We start from the raw sequence: 19,206 nt of genomic DNA, 5'->3' as shown, positions 1-19,206 counted from the left end.
AGGGAAAGAGTATTCCAGGCAGAGAGAACTGCAAGTTTAAAAGCCTGTATGTAAGAGCATGCTTAGCACCCTCAAAAATCAAGTAAGGGTGGTATAAAATAGGAGGGTGACAAGAGACGAGCTCAGAGACACAGCTGGGGCAGATCATGTGGGGCTTTTTGGGCCAAGATAAGAAACTTGGATTTTCTTCCCCAGTATAGTTAGAAGCCACCGGGGAAGTTTTGAGCATAAGAAAGACATAATCTGACAGGGTTTAGGCATGTGACCATGGCTGCACTATGGAATAGGGAAGAGAAGCTGAGAAGTTGATACAGCAGTTAGGCTATTACGATTGCCCAGGAAAAAAAATAGTAGCTTGCACTAAGGGAAGGGCAGTGAAGAGAGTAAGAAGTGGTTGAATTATAGCTAAGTATTGAAGGAAGCAGCAGAATTTGCTGACAGATCAGATGTAGGACATGAGAGAAAAGAGGGAGGCATCATAAGGGAAGGTTTTTGGCCCAAGCAATAGGACGAATGGAGAAGCTACTTACTGAGTTAAGGAGGATGAAGGGAAGAACAGATTTTAGAGCAAAAAAATTGGCTATAGACAAGTAAAGCTTGACATTCTTGTTAGACATTCAAGTGCAGATCAAGAGCAAAGTCAGACATACAAGTTTGAAGTTCAGGGGAGAGTTCTAGCCTAGATATAAATTTAAAGAGAGGTCAGTCTATATATTATTTAATAGATGAGATCGCCTAGGGCAAAAGTGTAGGTAAGAGAAGAATTCTGAGAACTGAGTCCTGGGAAACAAACATTTAGAAGTCAGAAGAGGAAAATGAACCAGCAAAGAAGAATGAGATGAAGTAGCCAGGAAATATGGTTAAGAAGTGGTTTCCCAGAAGATAAGTGAAGTATTTCAAGAACGGTAGAGTCTATCATGTCAGACAGACTGTTACATGAATATGAGGACCAAGAACTGACCACTGTATGAAGTTACACGGAGGCCACTGGTGACTCTGCTTTAGTGAATAGCAGAAATACAATTCTGGAGTGGGAGGGACAAAAGACTGATTGAGGTGAGTTCAAGAGAAAATGGAAGATAATAAAGTAGGTATTATCTTTCCACATCTGCCTGATTATTTCCCTATAACAAGAATTGCTAGAATATAGAACATGCACTTTAAAAAAAAGGTTTACTGACATACTCCTACTGACAGTCTATGAAGGCTTTTTTATTCTTCATCTCTGCTAGTTACTATCCTAATTCACATCTCTTTCAATAACATTGAGCTGAAGATATTTTTGATTTATTGGGCATCTGTATTTCTTTTTGAACTGTATTTCTCTTCATATCCTTTACTTAATGATTTGTAATGTTTCAGGCAAAATTTAAGATGAAAAGTTTATGATTTCTAAGATATTATATTCCCATTAGAGGTCAGATACCCAAAATTACCCCCACCTCTTTCATCCATACACTTCTCCTTGGCAATTTATTCATGGATGTACTTCTGAGTGAATACTATTAGGCTTAGTAAAAGGAGGGCAATGTAAATTCTGACTTGCATGTTATCTCCAGAATCCCCACTACTTACACTGTTAATAGGCACATTTTCTTCCTTTGCTTAAAGGACTTACCTACAGCTGTGTTAGTTCCACCAACATTTATATCATTTTCATCATCAAATTCAATCCTGACTCCTTTTCCATTGCCTGCTGAGACTCCACAACCTCCACTTCGACAAAGAGAAATTGGAACAACGCCATAGACATAAGCTAACATAATAGGAACACCAATACCTAAAGAGAAATTAAATCAATCATTAAAAACAACAACAACAAAATAATTCACAGAAACATGAGTTTTAGAAAGTCTTTTCAAGAGGCATACAGAGAAAAGTGCCGGGGTTCTAAAGAGTTGGCTGAAACATTTGCCAAAAGTAGATTTACCCAGTTGTTAAGCAAATTCAAAGTTCCCAGTCTTTCAGGTAACTCACATGAGGAGAAAAAGAGAGAGATGTAAACTTTTTTCTTTTGACGTACCAGGCCTCCGAACTGCACTTGGGGTGGAGTAAGGGGGAAAGGGTATCAGCCATTAACAATTTACCAACTACTCTAACCAAAGAAAGACTTAATGTAGGCTTAATTTAATTGATTTAGTTAAATTGGTCCTTAAATTAAAAAACAAAAAAGTAAACGTCTTCTCTTCAAACACTTTGTTTTTTAAAAATCCTTCCACAAAATTTTAACTCCATAAAATTTTAGGTAATTAGTACTTTTCAGCATTTTCTTACCTACAGTCACTGCTGCTACTACTGGAGACACGATTACAGACAACGTTACACCACCTGCTATGGCCAAATTCCGTTTGTGCTTTGAAACATCCTTGCCTTCATAGCGATTGTGAATCTTGAATTAATAAAAATAGGGGTAGGGGATTAAAGAGGAAAATACATTACAATTTAACTTAAGTTGAAAAAGGCCTATACTTGCTAAAGTTATTTTTCAAAAAAGTTCATAGCTGAGTATCTTAGTTCAAGGTAAACTTACTGGTGTCCTTAAACTATCAGTATATTCTCACAAATAATTTGCTCCTTATAAATAATTTGCTTAAGACTGATTTAACAGATTTTACTTTGTGCTTAATTTTAAGTCTTGAGTGAAAGTAGTCTTTATAATTTTAATCAAAACTAGTGTAATTATGTATTGAGCAAACAGAAAGAAATTAAGATTATTATTTTCAACACAGTTATGAGTCACATGGTTCACTAACAGGATACTTCTAGTGTTCTAAAGGTTTCTTTCTAAAGAAGATTGTCTAAATGGTAAAAATTGGCTTCTGGGAAAGGTTTCTTTTTAAAAATGGACCTTAAAAACCATTTCTAATAAATGAGTATGATTAAACAGAATTACTTTTTCTCAGATCCCTTTTTATGAAGACAAATATTGACAAATTACTCAAAATCCAGGGTTTTCATTTATAGCTCAAAGTAAAGGGCAGAGAAACAAAAAAGACGATAAACAATGGCTAACAGAGGACAATATTGAATTCACTCAGTATCTCTGTACAGGACAGGTGTTAATAAGCAGAATCTGATATCATCATAGAAGCAGTGATTAAAAAGTGGCTTGAGAAATTATATGAACTTTGACATATTTATTTTCATGGTTTGCAAGGGCTGTTCCAAGACAGATTCAAAACAGCCTCAAAAGTATGGGGACTCTCTAAAATAAAATGACTTATAAACAATATTACAGGTGAGACTTATAAAATAATCTATTACTACATGGTGTAATAATACCTTTAGCCTTTGGAAGGCTGTAAAGTATGAGGAGTATTGGGGGATATATAAAACAGTGGAAAAATTGGGGTGGGAGGTGGGTGATGAGGGTATGGGATGAGAAACCTTTCTATTGTCTAGTCAGAATCCCGTTTCCCAGCATTGACTAGAGGTTCCTTGTAAATGAGCCTCCTCACTTCCCTACACAGTCCATGCAGGCAGAGATGGCAGACCTTCCAGGGTACCTTTCATTATCCTTCAGTACTGCAGCTAATTCCTGCTCCTCCCTACTCCCATTCCTGGGAAACTTAGCACTGAAGAAGAGAAAAGGCAAAGCAACAACCGATGGAGCTCACTTGCAAAGGCAGGCTGCCAAGAGAAAGAATTCTTCCAGAAAAATTTTCAGCTTCAAGCACAAATGATCGATTACAGTGATTACATCATTCCACTATTTCTGGTTCAACTTAATTTTTCTGTTTATGATTTTTTGCTGCATTTTCTATTTTTTAATTGTTAAGTGAAGGCTCAGCTTTTGGGTACTTTATTGACTTAGTAGGTTTTCCTGGGTTGGTTGGGATCCCAAGCACCACAGAACACTATTTCAACGAAAAACTAATTCATTCATTTACAATGCTCTGGGTACATGTTTGAAAAAAGGAAGCCTGTAACTGTACCCTATGACCTGAACAATGAGGTAAATAATCTCTCCTCTATAAATTATTTATAGGTACATGTGGTACAACAGTCTCTCTTTTCCTTCTAAGTACCCGAATAAATAGTTTTGTTTTCAGCAAAACCTTGCTTTGAATAATTACATGAAAAATTATTATCAGCTACTATATTTTGAAATTTTTTATTTTCTCTTTTTTGGAGATAGGGGCTCTCTGTGTCACTCACACTAGAGTGCAGTGGCAGGATCACAGCTCACTGCAGCCTCAACCTCATGGGCTCAATCAATCCTCCCATCCCAGCTTTCTTAGCAGCTGGGACTATAGGCATGCACCATCATGCACAGCTGATGTTTTAAATTTTTGTAGAGCCAAGGTCTCATTGTGTTGCCCAGGCTGGTCTCAAAACTCCTGGATTAATGCAGTCCTCCCTCCTTACCCTCCCCAAGTGTTAGGATTACAGGTGTGAGCCACCACACAAGCCCCAACAAATTTTAAAGTTCAGGTTTACTCACTTAAAACCTTCTGAAATAAATATTTGGCTTATAAATATGTTTATCATCAGTCCCAAAATTAATTTTTTAAAAACTGTATATATTATTCTTCTGATTATAAAATGTACGTTGAACACAAAAAATTCAGATGTTACGTGAAAGAGGATCAACCTTATTCCGAGTCTGGTCCCAGAAGTCAGAAATAGAAATAAAGGAAACAAAGGGAAAGAGTATCTGATTCAACATAAGAATTTTATAACAATTAGTAGCCATTTTACAACAGAATTGGTTTCCCCATAACTGAAGTTCCCAAATAGCCAATAAAACTTAATCAGGAAACTTAATATTAAGAATCATGCAACTGAGTTCAAATCTCAGCTCTGCTTCTTTCTGTGTAACTGAAGATATAGTACATAAATTTTCCTCTCAATATTTTAACATATCAATTACAGACCAAAATGTTTTTTTAAACTGTATTTTAGGTTTTGGGGTACACATGAAGGACATGTAAGATTGCTGCATAGGTACACACATGGCATACCAAAATATTGAGGTTACTGCAGTGTTAAAATGAGTCAAAGTACATACATCACCTATGACATGGTATGACAACCTTTAGTTCTGTTATTTATTTTAGAGATAGGATCTTGCTCTATCGCCCAGGCTAAAGTGGCACGATCACAGTTCACTGCAGCCTCCACTTTCCCAGCTTAAGCAATCCTCCTATCTCAGCATCCCAAGTAGTTGGCACTACAGGTGCATGCCACCATGCCCAGATAATTTTTAAATTTTTTTGAGAGATGGGGTCTCACTATGTTGTCCAGGCTGGTCTTGAACTCCTGGCCTCAAGTGATCCTCCTGCCTCAGCCTCCCAAAGCGCTACAATGATAGGAATGAGCTACCATGCCCAGCCTGTTTCCTTTTTTGAGACAGAGTTTTGCTCTTGTTGCATAGGCTGGAGTGCAACCTCCATATCCAGGGTTCAAGTGATTTCTCCCGCCTCAGACTCTGGGAGGCTGGGATTACAGGCATCTGCCACCATGCCTGGATTGTTTTTTTTTTTTTGTATTTTTAGTAGAGATGTGGTTTGCCATGTTGGCCAAGCTGGTCTTGAACTCCTGACCTCAGCCTCCCAAAGTGCTGGGATTATAGGCATGAGGCATCACACCTGGCCTGTTAGTTCCCTTTTTAAAAATTGTTATCCTTTGTTCTGCTTGGGTACAGGGTTGAGATTAGATAATTTTTAATTTTAAAAAAAAAGTTTTAATTTTTTTGATCTTCTTGGATACTAAAGAAAATTTATTTTTTTTCTTTTAGCCATCTCCTACTGAAAGAACCAAAGAAAATTTCTAAAGTTACTTCTCAATTCAGAGATTCTGTTAATTTAGGCAACAAGAGATTTCTTAGGCCCTCATAAATTATCCCATTAACCCTTAAAAAAAAGAATTATTTGCTTAGCTAATGAAATATAATTCATCAATTAGAGGCCAGTGGTAGTCACCGGTGTTTGGACTTTGACAAAATTGTTATAATTTGCAAAATTATTTATTATTAGCAGTAATCCAAGAACAAAAAAAAAACAGTTTTGAACTGCAGCAGAAATAATTCAAGAACTGGCTATTCTTTGCCAGAGGGCATGTGTTACTTAGCTATTAACTTTCATTAAAAAGATTTTATAGATCTGACCTTACAAGGATATATCTATGAGAAAAATCTTGGGTGTGTATCCTTCAATATTTTATATTCAAAGTTAGTTTTGTAATGCAAATGTACTAAAATTTTCAGATTCAGAAAATTTTAAAGCAAGTCTGCTTTATATGTATTCACATATGCTTGCCAAACATTAAAAATTTATGAAAAAAGAGTAACTTTTATAGTGAAGAAACTGAAGATACACTTTGCCTAAACAAAAGCCAAAACAAAGCAAAAAATCGTCAATACTAAGAGAATACACCTAAAGATTTAGAATAAGATAACCGAGTAACAAGAAGTAAACATTTTACCTTGCGGCCCACATACACAGGAATGCCAATAATCATTGCAGGAATAGCAATGCCAGCTATTAAAGCAATTCCAACAGGAGCACCGACCAGTGTTCCTAGCTGCCATAGTATTTTCTTCTTCCGGCTCCAAGGTTTCTTCCCCCAAAAAGTACATCCCGACGGACTAATGGAAAAAATTATAAGGTAAAGTAACTGCTGCAAAACACCACAGTAACAAATTAATGTAATATATTAAAGCAATGACTATTTTTAAAAACTTCTCATACTTAGGAGTTTTTTCCCCTTTCTTTAAATTCTGAGTTCATTAAACTAGGTAAGAACCACTATAAATTATATTAATGAGATACTGATAACTGAGATTCAGGTTAAAAATGTACCCCTAGTCCTTCATTACCCTCAAACCCTTGTTAGTTTTTTAATAGTAAATTAATGCAGAACATGCATATTTTTAGGCATCAGTTATCTGATTATATCATAAACTCACTCGGAGGCCTAAATGACAAATTTTATGTATGGGAAAATTAAATGGAAGTATTTATGGTCTAGCATAATTACACAGAGTATTACCTACTAGTATTCTAGTTTAACAAAAACAAAAAGAGGAAATACCCATTTCCCATTTTTGACCAGTTATTAATTCCAAACAACTAGCATAATGACGGTTTCTTTTAAATTTATGTAACTAGAATAAAACCAATTCCTTTAAGTATCTTACAAAACCAAGTTTAAAAATGCTTAGGATAATACTTTTTAAAAACAAGTTCTTTTGTCTTACAATATAAAATTACATTTACATATAAACAGCCCCTTCTATAAACTTACCTTAGATAATGTAAATCTGAGATTTCTTTCATACACAACCAACAAAACTCACAACCACAAACAGCACATGTCATGTGATTGCAGCTCCCATCATTCATCTTTATTATATAAGCAGCACATCGTGGACATGGCTTTATATCATCAGCTATTGGGAACACAGAGAAATCTATTAAGTATATAAAACTGGTCTAAAAATAACTTCTGGCAGTTTACAGAAAATCTTAAGATGTAGATAGTTTAACTCACAGCTTTAGTGTGGTGTTTTTAGTATATAAAGCATTTTTTCTTCCCTTCTAAGAGAACACATTTTACATTAAAATATCAAGTCATAAACATGTTTCAAACATTGTAAAACAGTAAGAACAAAGAATAACAAAAAATAAACAGAGAAAGGAGAATCAAGGACAGCTCCAGGTAAACTGTAAACTGCGTAGTAAAGTTTATCTCTGTCATGGTCCCATAGAAGTCTTCTGAGTGGTACTTCCTGATTCTAGAACTTTTCTAACCATCTTCCCTTAGTTCAAATGTACGCATTTTGTATACTATTCCTTTAGTGAATGAACACTAACAGGAGGTGACAATTTGATATTAATCTGAGGTGCTATATCCAAAGCACTATGAATTTACTTAATTATATAAATTATAAGCACCATAAAAATAGCAAAACAAGTATCTTTAGAAAAGCAGCCTTTTCCCAGTATTTTACTTCATACAAAAGAGAGATGGACCTTGCAAAGAATCAGTATCCAGAATACAAGGAAGGAAGGAAGAGATTAAGGAAGGGTCATATGGTTACAAATCGTGGAAAACAGTTTCAGAATAAAAGCAATTATTGTTAGTTATGCTCATGACTTCTAAATTAATTGGCTTTATCCTTTTTATTTATTTATTCACTCAGTTACTCTTTGAATATATATGGTTTGAATAATATGGTTACAATGCATAACATTGTCAAGTTAAAAATCAAGTATAACCAGGAAAATTATACAACTATTTTGCATGTTGGCATCTGTTTAGCAACTTGTAATTACTTTACTATTGGCCAGCTACATTTTCTAACTGCTCACAGTTTAGAAAAGATATTTATAGTGCTAACCACCGAATTTAAGTATTTTTTCCAATTTCTAACATTACAAGCATTAAGCTATAGTCTATTCTTTCTACAAGTTTTATGGTCAAACTTTACCTGTGCTTTATCAGTTAATTCAGGTTTCTTTAGTGTTCCTTCTAGGACCAAAACTGCTTTTTTTTTTTTTTTTTTTCCTTAAAAACTGGCCAGTGCTCACAATTAGTATTTTAATGATTCAAGAAATTTTGAACAAACTGATAACTCTAAGCAGCAAAAACTAAAAATAACCGTAAGTCATGATTTAAATGAAAGAACACAAAGTCTGCATTTAACAATTTTAAACACTGGGGTATAAATCAAAAAAAGGTAACTTTTATGCCTGATACAACATGTAATATACCAAATTAAAGAAATGTTAATCCTATCTGCTTAAGTAGATGTTAACTGACAAACTTCCTCATTCCAGAGTATACTCAAGTTGCAGGTATCTCAATTAGATGGGTGAGTAAAGAGACTCAAGCTTTGGTTCTGATGCATGCGATCTTTGGAACAAACTGAAAGGTAATATCCCCATTTATTCTTACCATTCTAAAAACACAAAACAGCCTTTTAATATGCTAAAATTACATGTTAGAGAATGAAAACCAGAAGCAACGTATTTTTGATAGGTCTCTATATACTTGTACCCACATCCTTCACTCTCGGTTTACTTATTCATCTATGAAAGGCTGCTTAGTTTGCTTTGTCTCTTTCCTCAAAGCAACATATTAGGAAAAATTTACTGTGCACATTATAGGATGATACATTTATCTCCAAATACCCTCATATAGCAAAAATTCTAAATGAAATTGTTTATGGTCAATTGATCCCCCATTCCCCAAGAATCAATTAGCCACAGTTCCCTGATGTGAAAAAGCTTCCCATTTCTATTTACAGTGTTTGGCAAAGCTTTTGTCTTCTTTGATTATCTTTTTGTTTACTGCTAAAATATGGGCCCATTGTCACATTAAGAAAAACAGCAGGTTACAAAACACCATGTCTCAAATGTTTACAATGATTATCTCTTAGGGTGGTAGTGGTAAGGGGACAGAGGCAGGAGTGGAAAGCCAATTAAATATTTTATTTTTATAAAATGGAAAAACTATAGTAACAAAAATGAAAAATATGTAGTTCATTTAAAATTTAGCTCCAAGTGCATAAACCTCCTAGTAGCTATAAGAAAGAACCTCAAGTGGATGCAGTACTGTCACAGTTTAAAGACAAACGTAAACATTATAATATAAATATTATGCTATTTTACAAATACAAATACTAATGTACTTTATGTAACTAAGCACATGTTGACCTTTTGTAACTGATTAGGAAAAAACCAACTAATCATTATTATACCAATTAATATTAAAAGTAAAACTAGTTTTTCAACATATCATGATACAGAAAACAATAGAAAAATACGTGGAATAACAGTAATAAATGAAATCATTTAGATGGTAGCTTCCTTTTCACTTTCTACAAGTCTGTGAGAAGCCAAGTTCACCACGCTTTTTTTTTTTTTGAAATAGGGTCTTGTTCTGTCACCCAGGCTAGCATGCAGTGGTACAATCTCAGCTCACTGCAACCTCCACCTCCCAGGGTCAAGCAATCCTCCCAAGTAGCTGGGACTACAGGTGCACATCACCATGCCTGGCCAGTTTTTGTATTTTTAGTAGAGATGGAGTTTCATCATGTTGGCCAGGCTGCTCTCAAACTCCTGAGTCAAGCCATCTGCCCGCTTTGGCACCCCCAAGTGCTGGGATTATAGGTGTGAGCAATGGCACCCGGCCCTCAATGTACTTTTAATTTTTTTTTTTTTTTTCAAAACAGGGTTTCGCTCTGTCACCCAGGCTGGAGTGCAGTGGCACAATAACCTTTCACTGCAGCTTTGCCTTCCTAGGCTCAAACGATCCTCCCACATCAGCCTCCTGAGATGCTGGGACCAGAGGTTTATACCACCATGCCTGGCCAATTTTTAAAATTTTTGGTAGAGATGGAGTCTCACCATTTTGCCTAGGCTGGTCTCCAACTCCTGGGCTCAAGTGATCCTCCAGCCTTGGCCTTCCAAAGTGTTGGGATTACAGATGTGAGCCATCATGCCCAGCCAAGATTTTTAAACAAACATGGAACAAATTTCAAATGAAGTTTGTTTTTTAAAACAATCACCTTGAAATTATTTATTCCAACAATGTTACTGTTTGGTTCAAATCATTTGGCAAGGTTTTCTTTCATAATTACTTTCAAAGAGCTCTTTTATATATATATATAAAATCACTCATGATCACATAGTCACATCTTACTTTGGATCCATCCCAAACCAATAATTCAACATGGTATGATACTCTGTTAGACTTAGCTCTAAAGGAACTTTCAGTCATTCTCAGAAATCAAACTGTCAAATCAAATGGACATTAAACTGATATTACCTAAAGGTTATGCCAATGAGGCATTCCAGGGAAGCACTGCTGAAATAAACACAAAAACTCTCATGGTGACTACTTGGAGGAAGACCAATATTCATTTGGATAACTAAATCATGATGTTTATTTAAAAAAATAATAAAAGCAATTTCTGTCATTTTTTAATTTAATGATGGCCCATACATACTTAAATCTCTATAAAGCGACTGCGGTTTGTCTAAGTTCCCCTACCTCATATAGCAAAAGCACTTCCTGTGAGTCAGGAAATGTTTCAAGTATATAGACATAAGTATTATTAGTATCTTTATTTTATTTTTGAGACATAGTCTTCCTCTGCCGTCCAGGCTGGAAGGCAGTGGTGCAATCTTGGCTCACTGCAACCTCTGCCTCCTGGGTTCAAGTGATTCTTCTGCCTCAGACTCCCAAGTAGCTGGGGATTACAGATGTCTGCCATCACGCTTGGTTAATTTTTGCATTTTTGCATTTTTTGGTGGAGATGGGGTTTCACCATGTTGCCTAGGCTGGTCTCGAACTCCTGATCTCAAGATCCTGATCCGCCCACCTCAGACTCCCAGAGTGCTGGGATTACAGACATGAGCCACTGTGCTCAGTCAGTACCTTTATTTTAAAGATGAAACAAGTAACTTGCTCAGGATTGCACAAGTAGAGAATGTGGGATTTGAATTCAGGCAGTCTGATCCAGAGTCCATTCTGTCTTACTCTATATGACTGTGTGTTCTGTAACCAATAAACAAACACCCCCACTTGGAAGAGTGAATATCCAATGGCTACTGCTGAGTCTTTAGGGAACAGTTTAGGTATATTCAGGTCCTCTCTGAATTGCTTCTGGACCCATACCTACAAATTAATACTAATACCTCTGAGTTCCTCAAATCTTTAGGAAAGGAAATAGAAACAAATCAATCAGAAAACAAATATAAAAATACATTTATGTTACAGAAGTATTAAATATTGAATATTCTGTGTTAAAATTTCATAACTTTTTTCTAATAAAGTACATGATTATCTCAGATTAATAGCAGAAACATAAATTATTTTCTTGAAAAATTTCTGTATTTTCCAAGTTTTTCCCTGTCATTTCAGCAATAAAAATATTTTTTCCAAAAAGGAATAATTCCAATAAATATATTTCTGTCACACTAAATTTGTTTTTGAATTTTTATTCAAAGAACATGAAGATGTTCCTTTTAATAATTTTTTCAGATTTCTGGTATGTATATATTGTACATTTATAGATCCCCAGAAAACTTAAATTTCTGGCCAAGGACCAAAGACACCTTAAAGTTCTTAGTGTCCTCCCCACAAAGGTATGATTTTTTTTTTTAATAAACAGGGTCTCACTCTGTTGCCCAGGCTGTGCCATGGCATGATCACAGCACACTGTAACCTCAAATTCCTGGGCTCAAGTGATCCACTTGCCTCAGCCTCCTTAATAGCTAGGACTACAGGTGCACACCACCACATCAAGCTAATTTTTTTTCAGTGGAGATGGCGGTCTCACTATGTTGCCTAGGCTGGTCTTAAACTCCTGGCCTAAAGTTATCCTCCCACCTCAGCGTCCCCAAGTGCTGAGGTGGGAGGATTACAGGCATGAGCCACCACACCCGGACAGTATAATTTTTATATCCTTGATCCTAGGATTGGATGAGACATCTGCAAATGAAAAATGCATTTCATTAAATATTTAAATGAAAATGATTCCAACAATAAATACCATTCAAATCTGATTCTGTGATATTTATATAATCATTAATATAAAGATGACATACTTTAAATATTTCATTAGAAATATTTGGTACATTTTACATAAGATATCTTTCTTTTTTGAGACAGAAACATAAATTATTATGTTTCTGCTTTCTTTTTTTTGCCCAGGCTGGAATGCAGTGGCATGATCTCTGCTCACTGCAACCTCCACTTTCCAGGTTCAAGCAATTCCCCTGCGTCAGCCTCCCAAGGAGTTGGGATTAAAGGTGCACACCACCATGCCTGGCTGATTTCTTTGGAGACTGGGTTTCACCATGTTGGCCAGGCCATTCTCAAACTCCTGGCCGTAAGTGATCCGCCTGCCTCAGCCTCCCAAAGTCATGGGATTACAGGTGTGATCTACCATGCTTGGCCAAATAACTTTATAATCAACAGTTTCAGACCATCTTTGGCTATCAGTTATATAAATTATCATGACACTTCCTTTTTTCCTTTTTTTTGACAATAAAACTTCCCCAATTTCAGAATCACTTTCTTTCATAGGAAAAAATGAGTGCTTCTAGGATAGAAATGCACTTCAAAACACTTCTGGCAAGTCAAAGGAAAACAGGAATACTTAACTTTAAAAAATTAAAATAACTAGTGTTCTGTGTCAAATATTTTATTAGAAAAAAATTAGACATAAATACCTGCTGCTCCAGACTCTTGACTATAACTAATGGATGAAGAACGTATAGTTCTCAAACGTAAGCTCTGGGCTCTCTCTTGTCGAGCAGCATCACAGGTCTGGTTGGGGTGCCAAATCTGTTTACAGTGGTAGCAAAACTCTGTTCCACAGCCCTCTCGCCCACAAGTTAATTTTGGACAGCTGGCACATCCAAATGCTATCACAGCATATCTTGAAAGAACAAGAAAAATGATTTAAAATGCAACATAAAACAAGAGATACTCATTTTAAAAAGTATCCAACTAAATGTTATTCCTGAAACACATTTTCTATTTATACATTAGCAAACAATCATAAGTACAAAACATTTTAAAAGTTCAATTTTTAATTTTCAGGGTTTTTTTTTTTTAAGATTCAGGAGATATATGCACAAGTTTGTTACACACGTATGTACACTGCATGTTGCTGAGGTTTGGCCTTCTAATGATTCTGTCACCCAAATAGTGAACACAGTACCCAGTGAGTAGTTTTTCAACTCTTGCCCCTCTCCCTCAACTTTTAAGACACCAAACTGCATTTGGCCTAATCCCAGTTTTATAACAACCATATTAAATTAGTACAGTACTGTATGCACACAAAAATGGAAGGAAATACACCAAAAATCTTAATAGTGGTTTTCTTGGTATTGAGTTTTAATTTTCTTGATTGTATGTTTATATATTTCTGATTTTCTACAATTACTTTTTAAAGTGGAAAATCTTAAAGAAAAAAAGATTACCTGCTTAAAATTGTAATGACTATATGTAAGTTATAATTGTCAGGTAATGGCATACCATGTCAATTTATAAATTTTGTAATATCTTGTATGTATGTAGAAGTCTCACATTTTTCTAAGATGCATGGCTAAAGTGGTCTTTGGTGCCAATCTCCTGCCAAAAAATACACAAACTCGTTTCTTTTCTTTTTGTGGCTTCAGATTAAAGACCGAGTTAATATTTCTGACACTTCAAAAACGTATGACTTAAATTCTGTGCATTCTTTGGCCTTTATCCCAGTCAAATGAAAATTTGTGCTCACACAAAAACTTGTACACTAATATTCACAGCAGCTTCTAATAGCCAAAACTGGAATGAGCCCAGATGACTTTCAAACGGTAAATGGTTAAATAAGCTATACTGCATGCAAACTATCACCAATAAAGAAAGTATTGATACAAGTAACACCTTAGGCAAATCTTCAGATAATTACTCTGAGTGAAAAAAGTTAATCTCAAAATGTTACATACTGTATGATTCCATTTATATGATATTTTTGAAATGTCAAACAGATTAGTGGTTGCCAAGGATTAGGAATGGGGAGGGGAAAGAGTTGGGGTAAGTACATGTGATTATAAAACAGCAACACAGGCCGGGTGCGGTGGCTCATGCCTGTAATCCCAGCACTTTGTGGGGCCAAGGTAGGCAGATCACTTGAGGTCAGGAGTTCAAGACCAGCCTGGCCAACATGGCAAAACCCTATCTCTACAAAAAATATAAAAGTAATTAGCCAGGCATGATGGTGCACACCTGTAATCCCAACTACTTGGGTGGCTGAGGCAAAACTGCTTGAATGCAGGGGCAGACAGAGGTGGCAGTGAGCCAAGATCATGCCACTGTACCAAATAATAATAATAATAATAATAATAAAAGAAAATAAGAAAAAGAAAAAAAAAGGAGCAACATGAGGGACTTCTGTTGTGATGGAACTGTTCAGTATCTTGACTATGGTGGTGGATACAAATTTACACAATAAAATGCATATAACTAAATACACTGAGCACAAATAAATACAAGTAACATTGGGAAAACTGAGTGAGATTGGTAGATTGCTACTATGCCAATATCCTGGTTCTGATATTGTTCTATAATTTGTGCAAAATGGCACCACTGAGACAAAGAGGGAGAAGGGTACATAGGATCTCTAAATTATTTCTTACAATTGCATGTTAATCTACCATTACCTCTATACAACTTTCAATTTAAAAATTTCTAGAAGTTTTTAGTTCCCTTTGAAAAGAAGCAACAATCAAGTCTTATCAACGTCTAAGAGTCTTTTGTAAATACCAAACATTTCCTTTTGCCTGGAAATTTAGGGGAGTTTTCAGAGTTGGCAATAAAATTTAAATAATAATTGTAACTGAGATTGTATTAAGTTTCAAGATACTCTATAAATAAACTGTGCAGGATTTTAAGAGTCAGGGAGTTCCCTCCATTTTTGGACTTGTCGGTCCCCTAGTACTACATTCTTAAAACTTAATTTACATCTTAAATTCCATCTTATAGACCAATTTTCTAATTGCCATTCTCTATCACAGACATGTTCAAACAGGATTGAATTAAAGGCCATTTATAATCAGCATTGGGTAATTTAGCAAAGCTTCATTTTCCTGAGCTTTAAAATTTCCAAGACAGCTTATTCATTCAGTCCCAGGTAAAGAAAGAAGACCTTGTTTTTTTAAATCAAAGTTATAATCTAAAGTATCTATAAGCTAAAGCATAGCCTTTGTTTTAAAACAATAATATCAGTGAAAAGAAGGAAATAGGAAAGTGTGGGGGCAGAATGGGGAAATCTGTGTATGCAGGAAACAATGACAAAACTATTTTCTGAAGTCAGTAACAATTTACAAAGGTAGCAAAGAGGTTTTGGGGAGCCAGTCCAAATTCCACTTCCACCATTTACTACTTGTATAATTTTAAGTCAATTACATAATCTCCCAACAACTAAGTTTTCCCATACATGAAACAGGCATTCACTTTGGTTTAGCCTTAGTATTTGGCCAAAACAATTTTTAACCTTGGCCTTGGCCTCTAGAAGGCCAAATAAGCAAATGACTGCTTTGATGACATTTCTCATACCCCTACACTTGTGCTCGACTAATAACCATGTCACATACAAGTGACTATCATTTCTACATAAATAATATAAATTATGCCTGTAATCCCAGCACTTTGGGAGGCCGAGGCTGGTGGATCACGAGGTCAACAGATCGAGACCATCCTGGTCAACATGGTGAAACCCTGTCTCTACTAAAAATACAAAAAATTAGCTGGGCGTGGTGGCGCATGCCTGTAATCCCAGCTACTCGGGAGGCTGAGGCAGGAGAATTGCCTGAACCCAGGAGGTGGAGGTTGCGGTGAGCCGAGATCGTGCCATTGCACTCCAGCCTGGGTAACAAGAGCGAAACTCCGTCTCAAAAAAAAAAAAATAATAATAATAATAATATAAATTATGTTATTAGGATTAAATATTAACATCTTTTGGTTGGCATTTTAGACATAAAAGTAGGCATTTTTTATATGGTGAAATGTTACTGGATAACTTAAATGTGCAGTATGTTGCAAGAGTAAAATCCTATAATCTTTGTGATGACTGTAAAAGCCAAATTTAGGTAGATGCTTAATTTTCAAATAATTAAATAGGAAAACAATTTACAGCTAATATGAACACTGAGAATGCTTTACCTATATAAATTTAGTAAGAATACATCCTTTCTGAGCAAATAAATATTTATAAAAATATACAAGGCAGATTAACAAAGTTAGGTTATATATAATTCTAACCTTTGTAGAAGGCTGCTCAGTATACTAGTATTCATAGCATTACACAAAATTTTAAGAACTGACCTAATTTTTAATTAATGATTTAGATAAATCTTTAAAAAAACAAATACTTCTAGGGACTCTACATCTTGAGAAGAATTAAAAGCAAAACATCAATACTGCCCTTTAAAAATTTCATGACAAGTTCCAAAATCTGGTACAAATTCCATAAAGAAGTGAAGGGGTTTGGCAAGGAAACAGAAAACTGTGGACTTAAAGCATATTTTCTTCTCAATTTTTTCTTTGTATTTCTAACAGTGTTCAGATCTTCTCAATAATTGAATTTCAAAACAGCTTCATAAATTGCTTTCAGATGATAATTCCTTACAGTTCTGAGTCTTATGCGTATTGAAAATGGCTGCTTATAGAGAACAAGATTTTTGAGATTTATCCAAACTTTACTACAAATACAGTGTTCTCCTATAAAATGTAACTATAAAATTTTCTCCTGAATTATATGAATAGTAATATTATTAAACTGAGTATCTGTTTGGAATTTTAAAAATATATGGTATAAATACACACACACGCGCGCACACACACACACACACACACACACACACATATACAGTGTATCAGGGGCAAACCAACAGCTGGCAGTGTAGGGGAAATTACCATTCCTGCATTATTATGTCAAACATTTAATATTTGATTGCTAGTCTTATTTATTTATTTTTTAATAAGACAGTGTCTCACTCCATCACCCAGGCTGGAGCACAGTGGTACAATCTCGGCTCGCTGCAACCTCTGCCTCCCAGGTTCAAATGATTCTTGTGCCTCAACCTCCCAAGTAGCTGAGATCAGGCCTGGTCAATTTTTGTATTTTTATTTTACATTTATTTACTTTTGAGACGGGAGTCTCCCTCTGTTGCCTAGGTTGGAGTGCAGTGGCACAATCTCGGCTCACTGCAACTTCTGCCTCCCAGGTTCAAGTGATTCTCCTGCCTTGGCCTTCTGAGTAGCTGGGATTAGAGGTATGCGTCACTAAGCCTAGCTAATTTTTTTTGTATATCTAGTAGAGACAGAGTTTTGCTGTGTTGGCTAGGCTGGTCTTGAACTCCTGAGCTCAAGTGATCTGCCCACCTTGGCCTCCAAAAGTGCTGGGATTACACGTATGAGCCACCGCACCCGGCCCCAATTTTTATATTTTTAGTAGGGATAGGGTTTTGCCTATGCTGGCTTGGCTGGTGTTGAATTCCTGGCCTCAAGTGATCTGCTTGTCTCAGCCTCCCAAAGTGCTAGGATTATAGGCGTGAGCCACCACATCTAGCCCTTGATTGCTAGTTTTAAAAAATTATTTAAATAAAAATTTCCGTTTATTCTTATATCCCAGAAGTTCATCAGACTATGATGAAGGTATCTGACTTTGGCTACCTGGCATTTGGTAAAAATGTATCCCCAAAGAGAGTTATGAGATTAAAATAAGATTATACATATGTAGTGTTTTTATGTGTGTGAAGAGAGACGGGAGAGAAGAGAGGAAGACAGAGGAGAGGTAGAACTACAGGGGTAGAGAAAAAAGGAGAGTTAGTTTAGTTCATGACACATTATATGTACCCAGATGTTAAAGTACAAATGTTTCATGCTATTTCTCAGTATTCTTTAAATGGAAAAACAAAGATGTCCTACCCTGAATTAAACATTCAAGTTTACTGAATTTATACAAATCCCAAAGAAAAACAAGATTACTTTAATATACTGACCAGTTTTCTTAAATGTATAATCTGATGACTATAAAAGTTACAGCAGTTTGTCTAGCAGTTTTTTCTTACACTAACAATTATTGAGTGCTTCCTGTGTAAGTGTTTCACATTCATATGTATTCAATCCTAACCATAACTGTATTAGGCATGTTCTATAATATATGAAGGAATTACATGTACCTAGCACTCACACATTTTGAGAACAGATTGTCAGAACTCCTGAAGATGAGTTTCCTTTTGTGGGAGCTGAATTTATTTTCCACTGGAAAATAACTCTGAAATTATAATGGTAGCAAATGGTAAAACTAAATTAAATACAAAACACTCACTTTACAGAGAATTCCAGGAGTCTCTCTGCTCTGGTATAAGAAGTGTTATTTGGAAAAAGAACAGGCTCAATAGAAGGTCACAGAAATAACTGAATAGTGGTTAATTAAACATCTCTGGCTCAAACAGCACCCAAACCTTGGTTTAGTAGTTTAGCTCCATTTCCTTCTATGGTCCATTATTTAATTCAAGCCTTACATTACTTCTCTATCCTTCAGCTGAAAGTCTCTAGCTACTGTACTTGAAATGCTTACACCAGGAGTGGATGGAGAGGAAGACAGGAGTGGGAAGACAGGAAGGGGCTGAAACAACAGTCTCTCCAGAAGTATCTTCTGTTCGCTGCATTGTTAACAGGTGATCCACATAAAGGAAG

General features: G+C 35.6%; 1 protein-coding gene across 1 annotated transcript in view; it reads right to left on the bottom strand.

The window, feature by feature from the left end:
• RNF19A (ring finger protein 19A, RBR E3 ubiquitin protein ligase) overlaps positions 1-19,206 on the bottom strand; it is a 45,513-nt gene that overhangs the window by 5,315 nt on the left and 20,992 nt on the right. Inside the window, exons 3-7 of the mRNA XM_002759353.7 lie at positions 13,188-13,396; positions 7,249-7,393; positions 6,427-6,589; positions 2,275-2,389; positions 1,619-1,780 (exon numbers count right to left, since the gene is read on the bottom strand). Of these exons, the coding sequence (XP_002759399.4) occupies positions 1,619-1,780; positions 2,275-2,389; positions 6,427-6,589; positions 7,249-7,393; positions 13,188-13,396 (794 nt within the window). The remainder of the gene's footprint in view (positions 1-1,618; positions 1,781-2,274; positions 2,390-6,426; positions 6,590-7,248; positions 7,394-13,187; positions 13,397-19,206) is intronic.

The sequence above is a fragment of the Callithrix jacchus genome, chromosome 16 (genome assembly GCF_049354715.1).
Source record: "Callithrix jacchus isolate 240 chromosome 16, calJac240_pri, whole genome shotgun sequence".
NCBI classification, from domain to species: Eukaryota; Metazoa; Chordata; class Mammalia; order Primates; family Cebidae; genus Callithrix; species Callithrix jacchus.
The sequence above is the reverse complement of the archived record's forward strand: the minus strand, read 5'-3'. Positions and strand labels throughout refer to the sequence as shown.